This window comes from Nicotiana tomentosiformis, chromosome 5 (genome assembly GCF_000390325.3).
Source record: "Nicotiana tomentosiformis chromosome 5, ASM39032v3, whole genome shotgun sequence".
NCBI lineage: Eukaryota > Viridiplantae > Streptophyta > Magnoliopsida > Solanales > Solanaceae > Nicotiana > Nicotiana tomentosiformis.
Window position 1 is genome coordinate 14,987,286 of NC_090816.1, and position 22,029 is coordinate 15,009,314.

A 22,029-nucleotide genomic window follows, 5' to 3' on the forward strand; every position below is an offset into this window, starting at 1 on the left:
CGTAGGTCATACTGACCGAACCACGTTAAATTGGTGCCTTCTTTATATTCTTTAATTACCGTCATTATCAACTTGTATTATCTTTGTTATTATCATTATAACATGATTATATTTTGCACCTCCCGAATTTTCAATCCTAACAATGGATGATTCCGACGGTCTCATGTAGCATCCACATTGATTGATTCGATTTATACTGCAATTGTGATGATTGAAAACTATACTTTACAAGAAAAGAGGGAGTCTAGTACATTATTTTGAAAATAGAAATGATGGTACTCTAGTATGTAATGGTAAAACATACTATTGAAAAGACCAATTCACAATCACTATAGATAACCAAGATTACACATTTTTTACAAGCAGGATTGATTACAAGCTCTATCCAATTTCCGTCTATGCCATACTAGCCTTTTGTATACATAAAACTGGGTAATTTTATCAGTTCATCTGTAGGATACATTAAAAAAAAAAAAACAGCTCGATGCACGAAGTATCCTATGCACTTACGCAAGGTACGGGAACGGCCACACCTAGGGGTATGTAGGCAGCCTACTCCAAGGGGTGTTCTTACCTACCAGATACATAAGAACTATAATTGTGGGACTTAAGATATGGACTGCCTTCGATTGATGTTTGTTCTGCGACCTGGTTTAACTCTATTTTCGCCTTCTTGAGATTCTTCCTCGACCATTTTTCTATTGAAAAGAGAAGACTTTTTCATCTTCCTCCATCCAGATGTCCATGGAATTCTAGGCTTGTTGTTTGCCTTTTCATATTCTTGTTGCAGTCCAGTGTAGTCCCTCTGAAGATCTGTCATTTGTATCTTCAATGTTTCAAGTTCTTCTTTAAGGGACTTGACCTCCTTCTTTGTAGATAACCAATTATTTTCCTTGTCTGGGTTATTATCATCACTTGTTATTATATCTTTCCCTTGTACTGCAGCCCTCATCTTCACTTGCTCTGATAGCAAAACCTGCAATATTCTCTTACAAATTCAGAAGTGTATCAGCTGTGTATAAGGTTTTAGGTGGTAGTATTTATTCTTCTACGTTCATTCACAAGCTTAGGTGACGGACCGGAACCTCTTTTTTCATGGTTTTAGAATTCATGCTAGGTTTCTTGAATGCTTTCATTGATCTTTCTGTAGTTTTTAGTATAAAAAGGGCCGTCCGGTGCACTAAACTCTCACGAGGGTCTATTGTACATTTTTGGGAGAGACTGTTTCCACGGCTCGAACCCGTGACCTAGACCATAACAACAACTTTACCAGTCACGCTAAGACTCCCCTTCGTAGTTTTTAGTGTAATTTCAATAAAAACCTTTTACTTCAACATGTACACTCCTTGGCTATAGGGATGTTTGTGACACGAAAATTAAGATAATAACAATTTGTGTGATGTGTATCAATTTAGTATGACAATGTACAAAGGGCATGAGTATTCAGATCATTTATAAGATGTTTGTGACTTTTGATTACATTTCTAGGATTGGTTTAGCTCTATTATATCCATTGATTTCTCATCCAATTTTGCGAATTTGAATGAAAGCTAATCTAGCAACTTGCCTAATATATTTTAACCTTTTTAGCATCTTCATATATACTCGATACTAAATTGGAAACTGAAGTGTAATCTAACTTAGTTTGAGGCCAACATATTGCTTGCTAGAATTACAGTACTGGATACATTTCTATAGGATGAAATTTCAACTGCATTTTACCTGGATAACAATTCTCAGAGGCAATCTTTCATTTTGAGCTGCATGCATACATGCATCAAGTGACAATTTTTCGCTGTCCATGATCTTGCATAGCCTTCGGCGATCATGTTCTGATAGTGAAGGATGAGTCTGTAGAAGATATTAAAGCTGCATTGTATTCTTTGATTGTAGAAATCAAGTGCCACATGTTTTTGATTACAAAGGGCAGCCCGGTGCACTAAGCTCCCGCTATGCGCGGGGTCCGGGGAAGGGCCGGACCACAAGGGTCTATTGTACGCAGCCTTACCCTACATTTTATGCAAGAGACTGTTTCCACGGCTCGAACCCGTGACCTCCTGGTCACATGGCAACAACTTTACCAGTTACGCCAAGGCTCCCTCCTCGTCTATGTTTTTGATTACAGAAATTAAAATAACCTTAAGGTATGTATCAATGGCTCTGTAGAGGCCATCATGACAAGTCCGAACGTGTCGAGGCAGAGATTCAGCTAAGACTTGGAACTTTGTGATTGATACATTGTGATCTCTTGCAATTTCTGCTAGGTAGCTGTCAACCAGTTTACTGATATTCACTGTTGTCGACTTCGGTTCTTGTTGCTGCAGTTTTTGATGTTCATATAGCAAGAAATAATCCAATATCCTTTGCACCACATCTATATTGTAGATAGTCTGTTCTTCAGTTGAACTGTATTAAAGGAAATGGTTAAGACTGAGCAGGCGTCATTTCTTTGCGGGATAGTTACATTTTTGGACCGCCCTAAAAAAATAATAGCCAGCAAATGTATATGTTTTGTATATTAAGTATAAATATACATGAAGGGGAGTCTTGCCGTAACTCGTAAAATTGTTGTCATATGATCATGAGGTCACGGGTTCGAGCCGTGGAAACAGCCTCTTGCAGAAATGCAGGGCATGGCTGCGTACAATAGACCCTTGTGGTCCGACCCTTCTCCGGGCACCGCGCATAGCGACAGTGGCGGAGGCAGGATTTCCGGTAAGGGGGTTCAAAAAAAGAAAAAATTTAAAACATTAACAAAGATTGTAGCTAGTGGAAATTGAACCAATGACCTCACAAAAGTTTTGAACCCTCTTGACCACTAAGTTATGTTTTTGGCTGTGTCAGGGGGATTCAAAATATAATATATAGAGGTAAAAAATAGATTTTACCTTATATATACAATGTAATTTTTCGACGAAGGGGGTTCGGGTGAACCTCCTTCCGCCCCTCTAAATCCGCCTCAGCATAGCGGAAGCTTAGTGCACCGGGCTTGTAAATATACATATAATATACATAAATATACTTATAATATATGTATATATTATATACATAATCAGTGTATATTTTGCATTTAGATGAAAATTGAAAGTTGAAACTTCAGAGGTGATAGAAACTCACATTATTGTTTGTTCACTTACTGCATAAGTAGGGATCAAAAGGTCATTCGGACTGGCGTTTTCAAGCGCCATGCCGATTCTTTTCTCAAGCTCTGAAATTAGAGCTGGTGATGCAGCATACAGTATCGCCATCTTTAACAGCCGTAAAAGAAACTTGCAAGATATAGCTTCCTTTTGAGGAGGTAGTATACTAATCAAGCTTTCTATTATTGTTCTTTGTTCCTTATTATTCTGTCCAATGCTTGTTTCTTGCATTCTCCCACTTGTAATACTCCATTGCGAGTCGTTTCTTCTACTACCATATTTATTATCCGTTCCTTTCGTTTCACTATTCATGTTTGGCAACCATTTCTCCCCATAATGCATGATACATGAACCAATGATTTCAGGTTTGATTCCTTTTACTCTTATTGCTGTAATAATTCTCAAGAAGAAGTTAATACGGAGAGTGGCAATATCATCGAACCACCAGGTTTCTTCGTTCGTTATTTCCTGTGTTGAGTTTTTTCTGAAGATTTTCCAAGAAATTGAGTCACAACATCTTCTAACAATCTGTAGGTTTTCTGCCCAAGGAGATAGCGTTTCGCATGATTTAAGGACAGTGATGGAATCGTTCCACGACGAAAGGACTACAAATGTGAAGAAAGCTTCTGTTTTTGAAATCAGGTTTCCTTCTTCCATTGCTTCTGTCATTTCTAGGAATTCCGATGCACATCTTAATGCTGCTACATTTTCAGGGTTTAAGGTTATTGGCAGACCGTAACAGAATTTCAGAATGATCTCGAAATTTTCTGATCCGCCTGGAAATTTTTCGAGCTTGAGGTCATAACCTAAGTGTGAATTTTGAGGCTGAAATTCGATTTCTCTTAGGTAAGCACATCTTGCAACCAGCGGATACTGTGAGTAAATAAACTTGAATTAACTTCCAATTAATGGTCAATGAAGCTATGTAATAAAGGAAGACTTGTAAAACTTGTGATATAAAACGAACCATAGAAATTTGTTTGGCTAGAAATTATCTCATTAAGGGTTAGAAATTATCTCATTAAGGGTAAAAAGGAAAATTTAATATGAAAGTGTTACTAAATATAAAAAGGTATCATTCTTTTGAAACTAACTAAAAAGGAAAGAGTATTACATAAATTTGGACGGAAGGAGGGTCACATACTCTAAATTTGACTGTGTAGCAGCGTTTTTGAAAGCGCAAAAAAAGCAATAAGGCTCATGGGTTTTAAGTGAAAAACAGGAACCAAAACATGCTGGAAGTACAAAAACTATGTGCAGTAGCATAAATGAATTTGGTATTTATTAACATAAAATTGCAATTAAATTAAATCTACTAGTTTCTACATTTATTATACAATAATGAGAACATTAATAACTTCAGCCAAAAAATTTAATTCAATTTTGAGTTCTTTAACTGTACAAAGAATGAATTTATTTACAACACTAAGTTTCATTGTTAATTGCTTTAGTAACAGCTAAGAGAGTATCAGAAAGAAGCAAAGAGAGGTACATAACTAGAAACAGAAAGGAGGAGGATTCCAATAGCAAAAGAAAAATGAGTGATTGTTTGAATAAGAAAAAGAAAGAGGCTTTACTATTCTGTATTTTCTTGCATAGAAATTTAGATAAATAGTTCTTGTATTAGTTTGTGTAGAATATCCTACTTTTCTTTACTTACCTTGTGAACATAGAAGGTGATGTCTTCAACTCGAATTGATAAATCACTTGGAAGTTGAGAAGTGGCAAACCTGCATATAAAAGCAGTTCATATATAGTTCTAAATATTTAAGGTATAAATGAGGAAACAATGGAATCAAATTAATCTGCAATTTGCTTATGATATTAGAGTTTTATTACCATGATTGTTCTTTCTTCTCAAAGCCATCAGCTATTGCATTGAGGATAGTCGGGACAACTATACGTTGATCATGAAATTGGCGAGTGCCATCAGATTCATCTCCAGTGTTCTCCAGCCGATCAGGTTGAATCAATTTCTGCACTTTCATGACTTGCCTTTTACTGCATACTAAGTCATAAAAGGAAGTGAAAGATTATAAGATGGAATATGAGGATTCTAGGAGGCAGAAGTGAGATCGTTTTGTGAGTCAACTGAACCTATTGCTTTCTGCTCGAACTATATATAAATATGCAAAAAAAGAAAATATTATAATGTATACATTTATTAAGATGAAGAGGACCTTCGGAACAATGGTAAAGTTTTTTCCATGTGAAGGTCACGAGTTCGAGCTCTGGAATCAGTCACTGGTGCATGTATCAGGGTAGACCTAATTAAGTTGCTGCGACACGGCAGTTTAGGTGCCGCACCTATGTCGACATGATACTAGTATGGGTGTGGATATGGGATCTGTATCAGATCTAATCAAATAATTTTGGATACTTTGACCACGACAGATAGAAAATTCGAGACGAGATACAATTTGATTTTCAAAATCAAAAGCAAAACTAGGGTATATGTAAGTATTCCACGAAACTTCTCTTAATTTAGATTTTTTTTTATTTTTTTTTTTAAAATTATTTTTAGCCGGATCCCTGCACCCATATCCGTACTAGGATCCGTATCTCCGAATTTGAGAATTTATATCTTGAAGGACCTGACTTCTAGATCCGCACCCGTGTCCGAGCAACTTAGTGGTAGATTACCTACATCACACCATTTGAAATGAGGTCCTTTCCCGCGTGAACGTGGGATGTTTCGTACACCCGATTGCCTTTTTTATTACATTTAATAAAATCACACTCATTCTTAGCCTATTAATTTTAGACATCGGATAAACTTATGCTAGGAAGGACAGTTAGGAGTAAATGTGAGAATTGAGTTTGTGGCTAGAAGAAGAATTACAATGAAGGAGTTTGGTGGGTGGCTTCTTAAATTCCATTAATGTATAGGGTCATAGAGTTGCTGGTTCTTAGTTAGAGACAATTCAGTAATATCTGGAGGACCAGAAGGAATATTGTCTTGTGACAAGTCTAATTCAAATAATACCACGTAAATATTGATTTGACCAAGTGATCATTTTGTGGCTATAACGAAACACAAATTGTTTTAGAACAATAATTGCAGAAAGAGAGGTACTTTTGCCTTCTCATTTTACGTCATGGCCAGCCAAATGCATGGTTTTTTCCTGGCCTATCGATCAATTAAATGGGATGAAAATCGTGGGACAAATGTAATAGGCGAATTCTTCCTATTTGTTTAAGCGTCGGTGGACAGAGTTACGTAATATTTATATTGGAGGAAGGTAGATGTACCTGATAAAATAATCAAGGCGCACACAAACTGGTCCGAAAACTGCGGTTATAGAAAAAGGATCTTTGCCGGCTATATTTATTGTTTATTTTTTCTAGTCATATACATTGATTATACACAATTATACACATATAATATATAAAATATGCCTATATTATATCTTTACCGATTATTTTAAGATTCAGCGGATGAATGAACTGCTATTTGAAGTAATTCTTCTATAAATGCATGTGTTTCTCTGTATTGGCCCAAAAGGTAAAATCCGATATTGTATTATCTGGGACTATGACAAGACCTAATGTGTGAATGTGTTAGAGATTACCTTATTTAGTGGGCCTCAGTTTTCAATGTTCTTGGCACTGAAGATCTGTCAAGTAAATTTTACTCCCACATTGTCAAATTATCTATCGGATTTTTAAAAGTAATTATCTCAAATTATTTATTATTTTAGAGGTTCAAGATAAAACTAATTATATTTTTCCTATTTTATCCTTAATATTAATTATTCTTGAAAATGGAGATATCACATAAATAGAGCAAATATTCAATGAAGAGAAATCATATCTTAAGACATAAATAAGAGTAAAGTAACTTAAAACTCCTCCTAATTAATATTTCTTAAAGGTCATGTAAAAGAGAAGCACGATATATAATTTGAGATGAAGGGAGCAAGAGCTCTCCTGGTATTAGTTTATTTATCCCAATGTTTAATTCAAGATAATACACTCCATTGTGTCTGTGGTATTGTGACATTGTTACTGCTTATTGTTATTACTTTTCTTTCTATTTTATGATTATTACGTTGTTGGTATTATCTTTCTGGTCTTCTTTGTTATTACTGCTTTACTGTCTCTTTCCATCTTCTTGAGCCGAGAGTCTTTCAGAAATAGACTGTCTACTCCTTCGAAGTAAGGGTAAGGTCTGTGTACACACTGCCCTCCACAGACCTCACTTGTAAAAATCACTGAGTTGTTGTTTGCTGTTGTTTAATTCAAGATAATACAAGTCTATTTACGACATGGTCTCTTATTAGTTTTCTTGAATTCTTGATTCGTGGCTGTCGATTAAGCAAAGCAAGGATGAGTATTTTGTGGAACAATTAATAAAATTGGAACAATTGGTTTCGAGAAAGTTGCACAATCAATGAAAATGTGGACAATATGATTATGAGATTTGAGCTGTCTCACTTCACGAGGTACAATGAAAAGCACATAATGAAAAACCTGACAAGCACATAAGCTCGATCAACCCTTATTCACTTGACAAACGCGAAAACTTAAAGTTCTGCGGTCACATAATAAACCGTAGAAACGTCATATTTTGTAAAAAATTTTTACCAATTCCATAACGCATTGCACAACCCAAAAAATCTGTATCGCAAAAAAAGATTCAAAATCTTTAAAGAGAAAGATATGATCCTGACTGATAAACTAACAGAAGAGAGATTGAAGATTAAAAAGACTCTTGCAGCAAGGGAAAACAAAGAGAGAATGATTTGTTAGACTTGCCTTGGCAATTTGGATCTAAACTTAAGCAGGTCAATCCCCAGCTAAGTGTACGGAGGCTAAGGAATAACATATTGCAATTGTAGGAAATTTTGGGTACAAGGTGCTTTAAGGCTCAACATGATTATTAGTTAACCTTGGTATTTTCTATATAAGTATACTTTGTGTACAATAAAATTGATGTTCTGCACTATTTTCCTATGCCTAGTCTTCTCTTAATGTCAGACTAGGTTTTAGACTGTGGAATAGGGGTTGCTCCAATACACTGTGACAACCACCGTCGACAAGTAATTTCAGTTGCGATTCGTCTGTTCCTTCCGCTACAAGAATAAGCAAGTTCTCATTTTACGATTTACGCGCTAAATCTAATGTGTTTAGATTAATGTGTACAATATTGGTATCAGAACCATAAGCTGATTTTTTAGTCCCGATATATATATATAATAGTTCTAAATTTATTTGTGAATCTAGAACATATGTATAATTTTGAACGTTCTTTGTGCAATTGATTAGTTAATTTATTGTATGATATTTTTTGAGTTTTTGACCAATATTGTCCCTTATCTTTGATGGTAGGTTTATTTTGGTTTCTCAAATATAACCCCGAGCATATTTAGTCCCTTAAGTATGCTAAAGTGGAGCATCTTTAGTCTCACTGACACAATATATTCAAAAATTAACGGTGTTACCCAACTCTGATTCATGAAGCAAATCTTCTGCTCTGAAACAAAACGTTTCTTCTCCTTTTATTAGATAACGCAAATTATCACTTTAATTCCTCATTTTTAGATAACGTCTTCTTAAATTTTGACCTTAAAAAAATCTCCTTTTGTGTAAGTTTTCAATGAGAAAATGACACAGTATAGCCGCTGTAAAAATAATAGACGAAAAAATATATAAAATTTGTATAATTTTTTGTATATATATATATATTCATTTAAAAAATTCGATTGATGTTTTCAAAAAGAAAAGTTAAAATTTGAAAAAAATAGAACTGTCAGGATCACTTCTAGGCATATTATAGGCATATATATATATATATATATATATATATATATATATATATATATATATATATATATATATATATATATATATATATATATAAAATATATAAATTTTATATATTTTTCGACTATTATTTTTACAACGATTATATAGTGTTATTTTCTCATTGAAAACTGGCACATGAGGGGATATTTTTTAAGGTCAAAATTTTAGAAGACATCATCTAAAAATGAAGAATTAAAGTGATAATTTGCGTTATCCAATAAAAGGGAAACGTTTTACTTCAGAACAAAAGATTTGCTTCACGAATCAGAGTTGGGTAACACCGTTAGTTTTTGAACACACTGTGTGGGTGAGACTAAAGGTGCTCTACACCGTTAGTTTTTGAACACATTGTGTGGGTGAGATTAAAGGTGCTCCACTTTAGCATACTTAAGGGACTAAATATGCTCAGGGCTATATTTAAGGGATCAAAAGATACGGGACAATATCAGTTCAATGAAATCAGTTTTCGGATCTGATAAAGAAATAAAAAAAAAAAAAAAAAGCATAGATGTCAGTTCTATTTCTGTTTGAATTTGAATCTATGTATTTTTTTTAATTTGTGTGCAATTGGGTAAATAAAGTTTATACACTTGTTTGAATTAATGTTTTAAACCAGTGTTTAATTTTCTTATCAAGAAACAAAGTGGCTTCTCCATTAGCAAGTTCCTTTTTTTTTTACATCTAGCAGATATGGAGCTTGGTGCTCCATTAATGGAGGTATTGATCAAGAAGTAAAGGAAGTAAAGAAGAAAAGTATTTCCTCTTCCTAAATCCAAAAAAAAATGGGACTGTTGGAACTTGGTGCTCCGATGACCATGGCCTACAGAGGAAAAGAAGAGAGGAAACAATGGTCTCTTTCTCTTTCAAGGTGGCGGTTGAGAAACAAAATAGAAGAAGAAGACTAGGGTTTTCTATTTTTTAATTTGATTTACTAATTTAATTATTTTAAAAAAATAAGGTTTAAAATTAGGCCCGCACAAGTGAATGGGTTTTAAGTGGCTACTAGGAAGCGAAATTAAAAAATAGCGAGATTTACAAGTGGTCATTCAAAAATAGCCACAATTTCAAAAGTTATCGAAATTTAGCCACTTTTCATGTAAAGATAAATCTGAATGAAAACACTGTTCAAAATTCGAAAAATACTCCAGTATAATATGCTGAAAATTCATATACATGTGCACTGAACTCCAGTATAATATGTTGGACCGGTCTCTGTTGAAGCAAAATAGTGGCTATTTTGCAATGACTTGGCAAGCTTCGGCTATTTTTGAATGACCAATTCGAAAAGTGGCTAGCCCGTGCTATTTTAACTTGCTCAAGCCTCCCTCTTTTTTTTTTTTTTTTTTTTTGATATTGGGAGATTTTTTAAAAACTGGGCTAAAGGCCCATTTGAAATGCTTTATTAAATTACATGTCATGGGCTAAGGGTCCACTTAAAAGTAGTCTATTGTTTTTAGGTGCTGGCATACTTTAGACATTGGGCTAAAGGCCCACTTTCATATGTCTTCTTTAATTTTATTTAGGGCTAATAGTCTAAATAAAATTTAAATTAACTTATGTTATTTTTTTTAATAAATCCCAAATTTCGAAAATTAATCATAGGGACTTAATTTTAAGAATATAAATTTAGTATTTATATTCCTTTATTAAAATTATAATTGTTTTATTATCTCAATTGCTTGAAATATTAATTTGTTTAGTATTAAATTTATTTGTTAATTTGTTTAACATGCTTTAAAATGTTAATTAGTTTAACATTAAAATTGCTTGTTAATTTGTTAACATGCTTGAAATGTTAATTTGTTTAATATTAAACTTGCATGTTAATTTGTTTAATATTAAACTTGCATGTTAATTTGTTTAACATGCTTGAATTGTTAATTTGTTTAATATTTTATTTGTTAATTTCTTTAACATTATATTTATTTGTTAATTTATTTAACATGCTTGGAATGTTAATTATTTTTAACATTACCTTTGTTAATTAGTTTAACACATGCTTTATGTTAATTTGTTGAGCATGATATAAATATTAATTAATTTAATATTAGCAATACTTGTTAATTTGTTTAATATGTTAAATAGTTTAACATTAAAATAAATTTTATGTGAATTTGAATAGCATGTATAAATATTAATTAGTTTGACATTAGTTTTATTGCATGCTAATATAAGTTATTTGTTAACTTATGATCCACATAGGATTATAAAATCATGTTAGATAATTATGTTGTCTTAAACATGATTAAGATGCTTATCTAGGTAATTGGATATGTTAATTTTCAAAATATTTTAATTTTTGGACGATGATTAAGAACATAGTGAACTTTTGACTCCATAATTAATATATGTGTTTATTAACTTAATCAATTGATGCTTAGTGTCATAATATGTATGTATGTCAAACATCGTGCCTTGCGTTGTTTTTTTTATTTTTACATGATCCTCATAATATTTTTTATTTTATTAAAGAATGACTACTACTTCGAAAAATATTATTGCTGAGCTCAACAAAGAGTTGAAACTCATTGGTGATAACTATGAAACATGGAGCTTGAAAGTCCAGTATGTTCTAGAGGAGCAAGAGGCTCTGGAGGCCATTACCAATGCCATGAATGAGCCTGAGGAAGGCAACACTGCTCAGCGTAGGCGTGAGCGTGAAGCCTATGACTGTTGGAAGAAAAAGAACTCCATTGCTCGCATTACGTTGTTGAGCACCTTGGATGGTGACATCCTAAGGGAGTTTAAGGATCACCAAAGAGTTATGAATCTTTGAAATGCTTTAAGGAAAAGGTTTGGTACCTGTTCTACTACAAGGCTGTGATCCTTAACGATCAAATTTGATTCATATAAGAAACGCCTAGAACATTCAATGAAAACACATCTGAGGCAAATGACAAATATGACCGGGGAGTTGAAAGATGTTGGTCATGTGTTGACTGATGAACAACAAATCCAAGTTGTCATACACTCTTTACCTAGTTCTAGGGATCATGTAAAAATGTATTTGAACCATAATGAGCGAATCACAACTCTGGAAGATGTCCGGAGACATCTTGAGTTAGAGAAGGAACGACTTGAGGTTGCAAAGCCAATAGCTGAGTTGCACATGGCAACAACCTCCAAAACTAAGAGTGATTCAAAGAAAAGGAACTGGGGAAAGAAGAGAGGGCCACCTCAATCTCAACCAGCTCATCATGCAAAAAGGGCAAAGACTGAAAAAGGAAAGAATAGACGTCCCAAACGTGTCAAAGTTACTAACGTGAAATGCTATAATTGTGACAAAAAGGGTCACTATGCCAGAGATTGCTCTGAGCTTCCTAGAAAGGTATTTCACGATGCTCGAATTAGTGAACTTTGTGTTTCTAGTTTTGTTTTTCTAACTGAATCTAATCCTTTGTGGATTGTAGACTCAGGAGCAACAAACCACATAGCCTGAGAACACAATGCCTTTGTTGAATTTCGACGAGTTCCATGTTGAGCAAAATGGATATACGTAGGCAACAACAATAAAGTTGATGTTGAAGGGATCGATACATGCAAGTTAGTCTTGCGTGGTGGTCGATACCTAATACTACATGATGTTCTCTTTGCACCAACAATTCGCCGGAATGTTATTTCAGTTTCAGTTTTGCTTAAGCTAGGATTTGACTTGTTTTGTCATGGCAATTCTGCCAAGTTGACTTTTAGTTAAACTTTATTTGGTTTTTTTCATGTGACCAAAGGTTTAATTATTATGAATTTGGATTATGATTCATTTAATAATAATGCTAGTTTTTCTATGTTTGTTTCTTCACATAAATATGATAGTGATGTAAACATATAACATGGTAGACTTGGTCATATAGGCCAATAAAGAATGCAAAGGTTAACAAAACAAGGTTTGCTTTCCAACATTGAACATGTGGAATTGTCCACTTGTGAAAATGGTATTGCTGGAAAATCTGCAAGAAAACCTTTTGGTCAGGAGACTAGAGTTGAATATCCTTTGCAATTAGTCCATTCAGACATCTGTGGGCCTATAAATGTTAGGGCTAGGCATGGAGCAAGTTATTTTATCACATTTATTGATGACTTTACTGTCACGACCCAAATACCTAACCAGTCGTGATGGCGCCCATCGTGGAACTAGGCAAGCAAACATTCTCAATATGTTTTCAATATATAACAGAAGTGAGCTAAAGCAATTAAACTAACTGAAGGTTTACATAATAACGAGGTAAAAACCCAAAACACAAGTGCGGAATGATAGCCCGACATCGGGGTGTCACTAAGTCATGAGCATCTAACAACCAATCTAGAAACAGAGTCTACTATAGTTTGTGCCAAATGCCAATACAAGAGAGAAAGGATAATAAGAAAGGAGAAACAAGGATCGCGGACGCCGACAACTACCTCGTAAGTCTCCGATAATCAGCTCGCGCATGAACTCAGCGAACGCCAGAATGGTACACACCTGGATCTGCACATGAAGTGCAGGGTGTAGCATGAGTACAACCAACTGAGTAAGTAACAAAATTAAATAAGGAACTGAGAAGCAGTGACGAGCTATAAAAAAAAATACAGATCATTTCAAAAGTTTTCAGTAAAGAGTGAACACGCTTTCAAATCCGGTGGTATAAGTCAAATAAGTTCGAGCTCAAGTAAAACAGATATGAAGCTTCCAGAAATTTCACAACAACAACAGATAACAACTAAGTGCAACAATAAATAAAAGCAAGTACAACCTCTCAAGGCAGCAGTCACTCAACTCATCTCAATAGCTATACTCTCGGCTCTCAGCCCTCAATACACACTCTCAATAGGTACCTGCGCTCACTGGGGGTGTACAAACTCCGGAGAGGCTCCTTCAGCCCAAACGATATATTGTTGCGGCGTGCAACCCGATCCAATATTATTGCGGCGGGCAACCCGATCCAATAATATATATATATATATATATGTCGAAGGCTTGTTGCGACGTGCAACCTGATCCATATACCTCGCAGCTCGCAGCTCAGGCCCTATCTCAGTCACTAACCTCTCCATCCCCTCGGGCTCACAGAATATCATAATAAGTAGCCCAAACAGAGAATACAACAAGTATCAACAAGAAATGAGAGGGAACAGAGATATATATCACACAAGTAAGACTGTTACTGAGTACAAGATAGCAATTAGCAGTAAATTCGACAAGTATACAACCGTTGCGGGTCCCAACAGTGATATCATATGGCCTACGCATGGTTTCTAACATGAAAGGCAGTTAATTGCTCAAAGACAAGGAAAAACAAGTAATAACAATGGCTATTCGACTTTACAGTCTCACGAGACGGACCAAGTCACAATCCCTCACGGTGCACGTTCACACGCTCGTCACCTAACATGTGTGTCACCTCCAAATATTCACATCATACCAATTCTCGGGGTTTCATACCCTCAAAACCAGATTTAAGACTGTTACTTACCTCAACCGCGCAGAAATCCTACTCTGAAATGCCTTTGCCTCTCGATTCGGCCTCCAAATGCCCCGAATTTAGCCACAAACAGTACGAGATAATCAATATTGGCTAAAAGGATCAATTCCACAAGAAAACTACTAAAATATAGTCCAAAATCCGAAATCGACTCAACCCGGTCCCCCGGGCCCATGTCTTGAAACCTGATGAAAGTCACAAAACCCAAAGCCCATTCACTCACGAGTCTAACCATACTAAATTGATCAAAATACGACCTTAATTGCCGCTCCAAAACCCCAAAATCCACTCTCCAATTCCCAAGCCCTAATCTCCCAAATCTCACCTCAAACACTCACCAACTAGGTGTACAAATTAGTGGAGAAACACCATTATTGAATATAAATAGGCACAAGGAACTTACCTCAGTGATTACTCCGAAATCTCTCTCAAAATCCCCAAAATCCGAGCTCAAAAATGATGAAAATGGTGAAAAATCTCGAAGTCTTCTATCTATAGGTTCTGCCCAGACTTTTCGCACCTGCGGCTCCATTTCCGCATCTGCAGAAAAATCACTAAAACACTGCCTCCGCTCCTGCGATCAAGATACCGCATCTGCGCTCTTCACGGGTGCGGGAACTACATCGCACCTACGGTCCAAACTCGCACCTGCGCCCCTAAATCTGCTTCTGCGACCATCGCAAGTGCGGGAATGACATCACACCTGCTTCCTCTGCCCAGATCCTCCTTAGCCTCATCTGCGGCTCCTCCTTCGATTTTGCGGGCTCGCACCTGCGGTTGCCACTCCGTAAGTGCGGTTACACTAGTAACAGCAACTTCAGCTGCAATTCCTCAACTCCCATCAAGCCGTTAACCACCCGAAATCACCCCGAGGACTCCAGGACCTCAACCAGTTATACCACAAAGTCCTATAACCCGATATGGACTTAGTCGAATCTTCGAATCCCTCAAAACAACATCGAAACACCAAATTACATCCGGATTCAAGCCTAAAGAACTTCTAAACTTCCGAATTACACAACGACACCGAAATCGACCAAACCACGTCTGATTGACCTCAAATTTTACACACAAGTCAAAAATGACACCACGAACCTATTCCAACTTCCGGAAATCCAATCCGACCCCGATATTAAAATTTCCACTACCAACCAAAATCGCCAAAATTCTAACTTTCGCCAATTCAAGCCTAATTCTACCGCGGACTTCCAAATCACATTCCGGACGCGCTCCTAAGTCCAAAATCACTAACGGAGCTAACAGAATCATAAAATTTCAAATCCGAGGTTGTTTTCCCATAAGTCAACATTCGGTTGAGTTATCCAACTTAAGCTTCCAATTAAGAGACTAAGTATGTCAATTCAGTCCAAAACCATTCTGGACCAGAACTAACCAACCCGGTGAGACATAATACAGTTGTAAAGCACAAAAGAAGCAGAAATGGGGGAAATAGGGCTATAACTCTCGAAACGACCGGCCGGATCGTTACATCCTCCCTCTTAAACAAACGTTCATCCTCGAACGGATCTAGAAACATACATGGAGTCTCAAATAGGTGTGGATAGCTGCTCCACATCTCCCGCTCAATCTCCCAAGTGGCCTCCTTCACAGGCTGACCTCTCCACTGCACCTTCACTGAAGATATATCCTTTGACCTCAACTTCCGAATCTGCCGCTCCAAAATGGCAACCGTCTCCACATCATAAGTCATATCACCATCCAATTGAACCGTGCTAAAATCCAAAATATGGGACAGATCACCGATATACTTCTGGAGCATAGAAACATGAAATACTGGATGCATACTCGACAAGCTAGGTGGCAAGGCAAGCTTGTAAGTCACCTCCCCGATCCTTTGAAGTACCTCAAAAGGCTTAATGAACCGAGGGCTCAACTTGACCCTCTTCCCAAACCTCATAACACCCTTCATGGGTGATACCTTCAGCAGAACCTTCTCCCCGACCATGAAAGACACATCACAGACCTTCCTATCAGCATAACTCTTCTACCTAGACTGCTCCGTGCGAAGCCGCTCCTGAATCAATTTCACCTTGTCTAATGCATCCTGGACCAAGTCTGTACCCAAGATCCTAGCCTCACCCTGCTCAAACTATCCCACCGGAAATCTACACCGCCTCCCATATAAAGCCTCATACGGAGCCATTTGAATACTCGACTGATAATAGTTGTTATATGCAAACTCCACGAGCGGCAGAAAGTGATCCCGTAAACCCCCAAAATCAATGACACAAGCGCGTAACTTGTCCTCCAATATCTAGATAGTGCGCTCGGACTGTCCGTACGTTTGAGAGTGAAAAGATATGCTCAACTCAACCTGAGTACCCAACTCTCGTTGCACAGCCCTCCAAAACTGCAATGTAAATTGTGTGCCTCTATTTGAAATGATGGAAACTGGGACACTATGAAGGCGAACAATCTCTCAGACGTAAATCTCACCCAACCGCTCTGAAGAAAAAGTAGTACCAACTGGGATGAAGTGCGCGGACTTGGTCAACCAATCCACAATCACCCAAATAGCATGGAACTTCCTCGAAGTCCGAGGGAGCCCAACTATTATATCCATGGTGATCCGCTCCCACTTCCACTCTAGGATCTCTAACCTCTGAAGCAATCCACCCGGTCTCTGATGCTCATACTTAACCTGCTGACACTTGAGACACCGAGCCACAAACCCAACTATATCCTTCTTCATCCTTCTCCACTAATAGTGCTGTCTCAAATCCTGGTACATCTTCGCGGCACCCGGATGAATGTATACCGTGAGCTGTGGGCCTCCTCAAGAATCAACTCCCGAAGCCCATCCACATTGGGCACACATATTCTGCCTTGAATCCTCAACACGCCATCATCACCAATAGTCACATCTCTAGCATCACCTCATCGAACCTTGTCATGGAGGACAAGCAGATGGGGGTCATCATACTGACGCTTCCTGATACGATCATAAAGAGAATACCTAGAGACCACACAAGACAATACCCGACTCAGCTCCGAAGTATCCAATCTGACAAGTTGGCTAGCTAAGGCCTGAACATCCAATGCCAAGGGTCTCTCTACTGTTGGAAGATACGCTAAACTCCCCAAACTCTTCGCCCGACGACTCAAGGTATCGGCCACCACATTGGCCTTCCCGGGATAGTACAAAATAGTGATTCATAGTCCTTGAGAAGCTCCAACCACCTCCGCCGACGCAAGTTAAGATCCTTATGCTTGAACAGATGCTCCAAACTCTGGTGATCAGTGTAGATCTCATAATGAACCCCGTACAGACAGTGCCGCCAAATCTTTAAGGCATGAACAATAGCTGCTAACTCAAGATCATGGACATGATAGTTCTTCTCATGGATCTTCAACTGGTGCAAAGCATAAGCAATCACTCTACCCTCCTACATTAGAACACATCCAATACTTATCCGTGAGGCATCACAATACATTGTATAATAACCAGAAGCTGATGGCAGAACTAGAACTGGGGTGTCACGACCCGAAATTCCCTCCTTCGGACCGTGATGGAGCCTAACATTTCACTTACTAGGCAAGCTAATGTTAGAATAATATTAACCAATTTTTAAATAATATATAATCAAGGAAACAAAAGCGGAAGCAAAGTTTGAAATATAGTGAAATAATCCATAAAAACAACGGTGTCTAAATACCATCCCAGAATTGGTGTCACAAGTGCACGGGCTTCTAGAATAAATACAAATAAAGGTTTGAATAAAATAAAGCAATCTGGAAATAAGCACACAACTAAAGTAAAATAGACGGGGGCTTCAGAACTGCGAACGCCATGCAGTTATACCTCAAGTCTCCTCTGGTAGATGAGATCCGAGCAAGTCTATGGTACGCCGCTGGGATCAACTCCAAAATCTGCACAAAAAGTGCAGAGTGTAGTATTAGTACAACCGACCCCATGTACTGGTAAGTGCTGAGCCTAACTTCGACGAAGTAGTGGCGAGGCTAAGGCGAGTCACTTACATTACCTGTACGCAATATTAGTAGCAACAACAATAATAGAAATAAATCAGGTAATTCAATTATAATAATTGAAGCCAACTCAGCAGTCATAACCAATTTATCATTTTCATCAATTCTATTGCAACGTGTAACCCGCTCTCATAATATATTCACATTCAATTCTGTTGCGGCGTGCAACCCGATCTTTCAATATGGACTTTTTAATAAGTGTGTTACGGCGTGCAACCCGATCCTCCAATATATTCATTTTAATTAATTCTGTTTGCGGTGTGCAACCCGATCCTCCAATATGGACTTTTTAATAAGTCTGTTGCAGCGTGCAACCCGATCATCCAATATATTCATTTTAATTAATTCTGTTGCGGCGTGCAACCCGATCCTCCAATATGGATTTTTTAATAAGTCTGTTGCGGCGTGCAACCCGCTCCTCCAACGTGGACTTTTTAATATAAAATTATAAGACAACAATCATACAATAATTATGATTAAATTATGAAACAAACAAAGGCAAATAGCAAATTATTATGGAAATCAGAGAGAACATATGCAGTTTAATATTTAATATGCTAAATGTCAAATAACAATTAATGCACATAATTCAAATAGTATGTAACAATTAATGCAGGAATTCAAGAATTAATATTTGACAAAGAATAGGAGAGAAATAATTATTATAATAATTAATTCATGATTTAAAATAATTTATAAATTTTCAAGTAAGTAGGCAAATAATTAATTTGATGACGTATAGATACTCGTCACCTCGCCTATACGTCATTCACATGTATTTCACATAATAAATAATTTAAGGGTCCTATTCCCTCAAGTCAAGTAGGGGTGGGCATAATACCGGCCGAACCGAAAAAACTGGCCGAACCGCGAATTTTGATTTTTCGGTTTCGGTTTAAACGGTTATTCGGTCGGTGTGCGGTTTTAAAAATATTAAATTTCGGTTTTTCGGTGCGGTTTACGGTTTTGGTATTTCGGTTTTTGGTTAAACCGAAAAATCAAAATTTTGGACTCATACCCAAAATTTCCGGCCTACAGACTTACGCTACCCCTACCCATCTGAAGCCCAAGTTAGCCAAGCCCATATGTACCTTAGCCTATTAGCCTATTAGTCTTACTAAGCCCAAATGCTCAAATTAGGTGTTAGTCTTTGGTTCTTTGAAATGGGAAGCTGCATTTGCAGAATGCTCTACTGTTCGAGATTTTGCAGTCTTTTCTGCAATCTTTTTTCTGTTATTTTTCATGCATTGCCCAGGCTTAAAATCTAGTGGTATAACTGGTGTTTCGAGAGTGTCGGACTGCCAACTAGAAACAGTGAAAGAATTTACTACAATTAAAGATCCGTAGTCTACATCGGATATAAAAATCTTGAACCGTTAATAACCGAAAAACTAAACCGGAAATAACCGAACCGAACATTGAAAAAATCGCACCGAACCGTAAATACTTTGGTTTGATTTGGTTATTAATATTACAAAATCGAAAACCGATAAACGGAACCGTACTTTCATAATAACCGACCAAACCGACCGACGCCCACCCCTAAAGTCAAGGTTAACCACGGCACTTACCTCGCTTTGCAAATTTCAATCAATTACTCGACCACAGATTCTCCTTTTAAATTTGTCTCCAAAAGCTTCAAATCTATTCATAGACAATTCGATATACTTAATACGAATCATAGGAATTAATTCCATATGAATTTATAAATTTTCCGGATAAAATTCAAAATTCATTAAAATATTCGGTAGTGGGACCCACATCTCAAATCTCAGAAACACTTACGAAATCTGAACACCCATTCCGAGATAAGGTCAACCATACAAAATTTGTCCAATTCCGATATTAAATGGACCTTCAAATCTTAACTTTTCATTTTTGAAAGATTTTATAAAAAGTCCAATTTCTTCCATCTAAATCCGAAATAAATGGTGAATATAGACATGAATTATTAAAATATAATCACTTTTGGTTAAAGAACACTTACCCAATTCAAAGTCGTGAAAATCCCCCTTGAAATCGCCCAAATCCGAGACTTGAAACTCAAAAATGAGTAAAAATAGCTAAGACCCGATTTTATGTATTTATCCCAGCATTTGCGCATCAGCGGGCTATATTTTTGCACCTGCGGTCACGCATTTGTGAGAAAAATCTCGCATTTGTGAAGTAGGGCTTCCAGGCGAGGTTCCGCATTTGCGGACATTTCTATCGCACATGCGACGTCGTAGAAGCGAGCAAACGACCGCAGAAGCGGTCTCTTCCGCATAAGCGATTCAGCCTTCGCAGAAGCGGTCACGCATTTGCACCCTATTTCTCCGCAGAAGAGGCCCAACTGGCCAGTGCCCAGGTCGCATAAGCGACCAGCTTCTCGTAGATGCGGTTGTGCACCTGCGATCACCATTGCGCAGGTGCGATTACACCAGGTTCTGCCAAGAACATGCTACTTTCAACATGCTCTAAACAATCCGAATTTCGTCCGAAACTCACCCGATCCCCTCGGGACCTTATCCAAATATCCCTACAAGTCCCGTAACATAATACGGACTTACTCGGGGTCTCAAATCACATCAAATAACATTGAAATTGCAATTCACACCTCGATTCGGACTTTGAGTTTTTAAACTTTTCAATTTTCAAACTTTTCAATTTTCAAACCTCGTGCCAAAACACAATAATGAATCCGGAATGACTTCAAATTTGGCACACAAGTCATAAATAACATGACGGATCTGTTCAAATTTTTAGAATCGGATTCCGGCTCCGATATCAAAAAGTCAACCCCGTGGTCAAACTTGGAATCTTTAGGCTTTAAATTGCTAGTTCCGTTAAATGGTCATAACTTGAGCTAGGGACCTCCAAATTAAATTTCGGGCATACGCCCAAGTCCCAAATCACGATACGGAGCTACTAGAACTTTTAAAACACCGATCCGGGTTCGTTTGCTAAAAATGTTGACCAAAGTCAACTCAATTGAGTTTTAAAGCTCTATTTCACATTTTAACCCATTTTTCATATGAAAACGTTCTGGAAAATTTTACGGACTGTGCACGCAAGTCGAGGAATGATAAATGGTGCCTTTTTGAGGTCTTAGAACACAAAATTACTTATTAAATTTAAAGATGACATTTTTGGGTCATCACATTCTCCACCTCTTAAACAAACGTTCGTCCTCGAATGAAGTTAGAAAATGTACCTGAGCTGGAGAAAAGGTGTGGATATTTACTCCGCATGTAGTCCGACTCGGACTCCCAAGTAGATGCCTCTACCGGCTGACCTCTCCATTGTACCCGAACTGAAGGATAACTCTTAGACCTCAACCGTCGGACCTGCCGGGCTAGAATAGCCACTAGCTCCTCCTCGTAAGTCAAATCTCTGTCCAATTGGATTGAGCTAAAATCTAACACATGGGACGGATCACCATGATATTTCCGGAGCATAGACACATGGAACACCGGATAAACCAATGATAAACTAGGTGGTAATGCAAGCCTATAGGCTACTTCACCCACCCTTTCAAGAATTTCAAAGGGTCCGATATACCTTGGGCTCAACTTGCCCTTCTTTCCGAACCTCATTACACCTTTCATAGGTGAAACCCGAAGCAATATTCTTTCTCC

General features: G+C 37.2%; 1 protein-coding gene across 1 annotated transcript; it reads right to left on the bottom strand.

Annotated features, from left to right (window-relative positions):
• Positions 1-306: 306 nt before the first annotated feature.
• On the bottom strand, positions 307-5,128 carry LOC104114366 (BTB/POZ domain-containing protein DOT3). The gene is made up of 6 exons (XM_009624794.3): positions 4,980-5,128; positions 4,801-4,870; positions 3,118-4,013; positions 2,139-2,406; positions 1,723-1,851; positions 307-976 (listed from the first exon to the last, which is right to left on the bottom strand). Exons 1-6 carry the CDS (start codon positions 5,126-5,128, stop codon positions 608-610), a joined length of 1,881 nt encoding a protein of 626 aa, XP_009623089.1. The 3' UTR covers positions 307-607.
• Between the last annotated feature and the right edge of the window lie 16,901 nt (positions 5,129-22,029).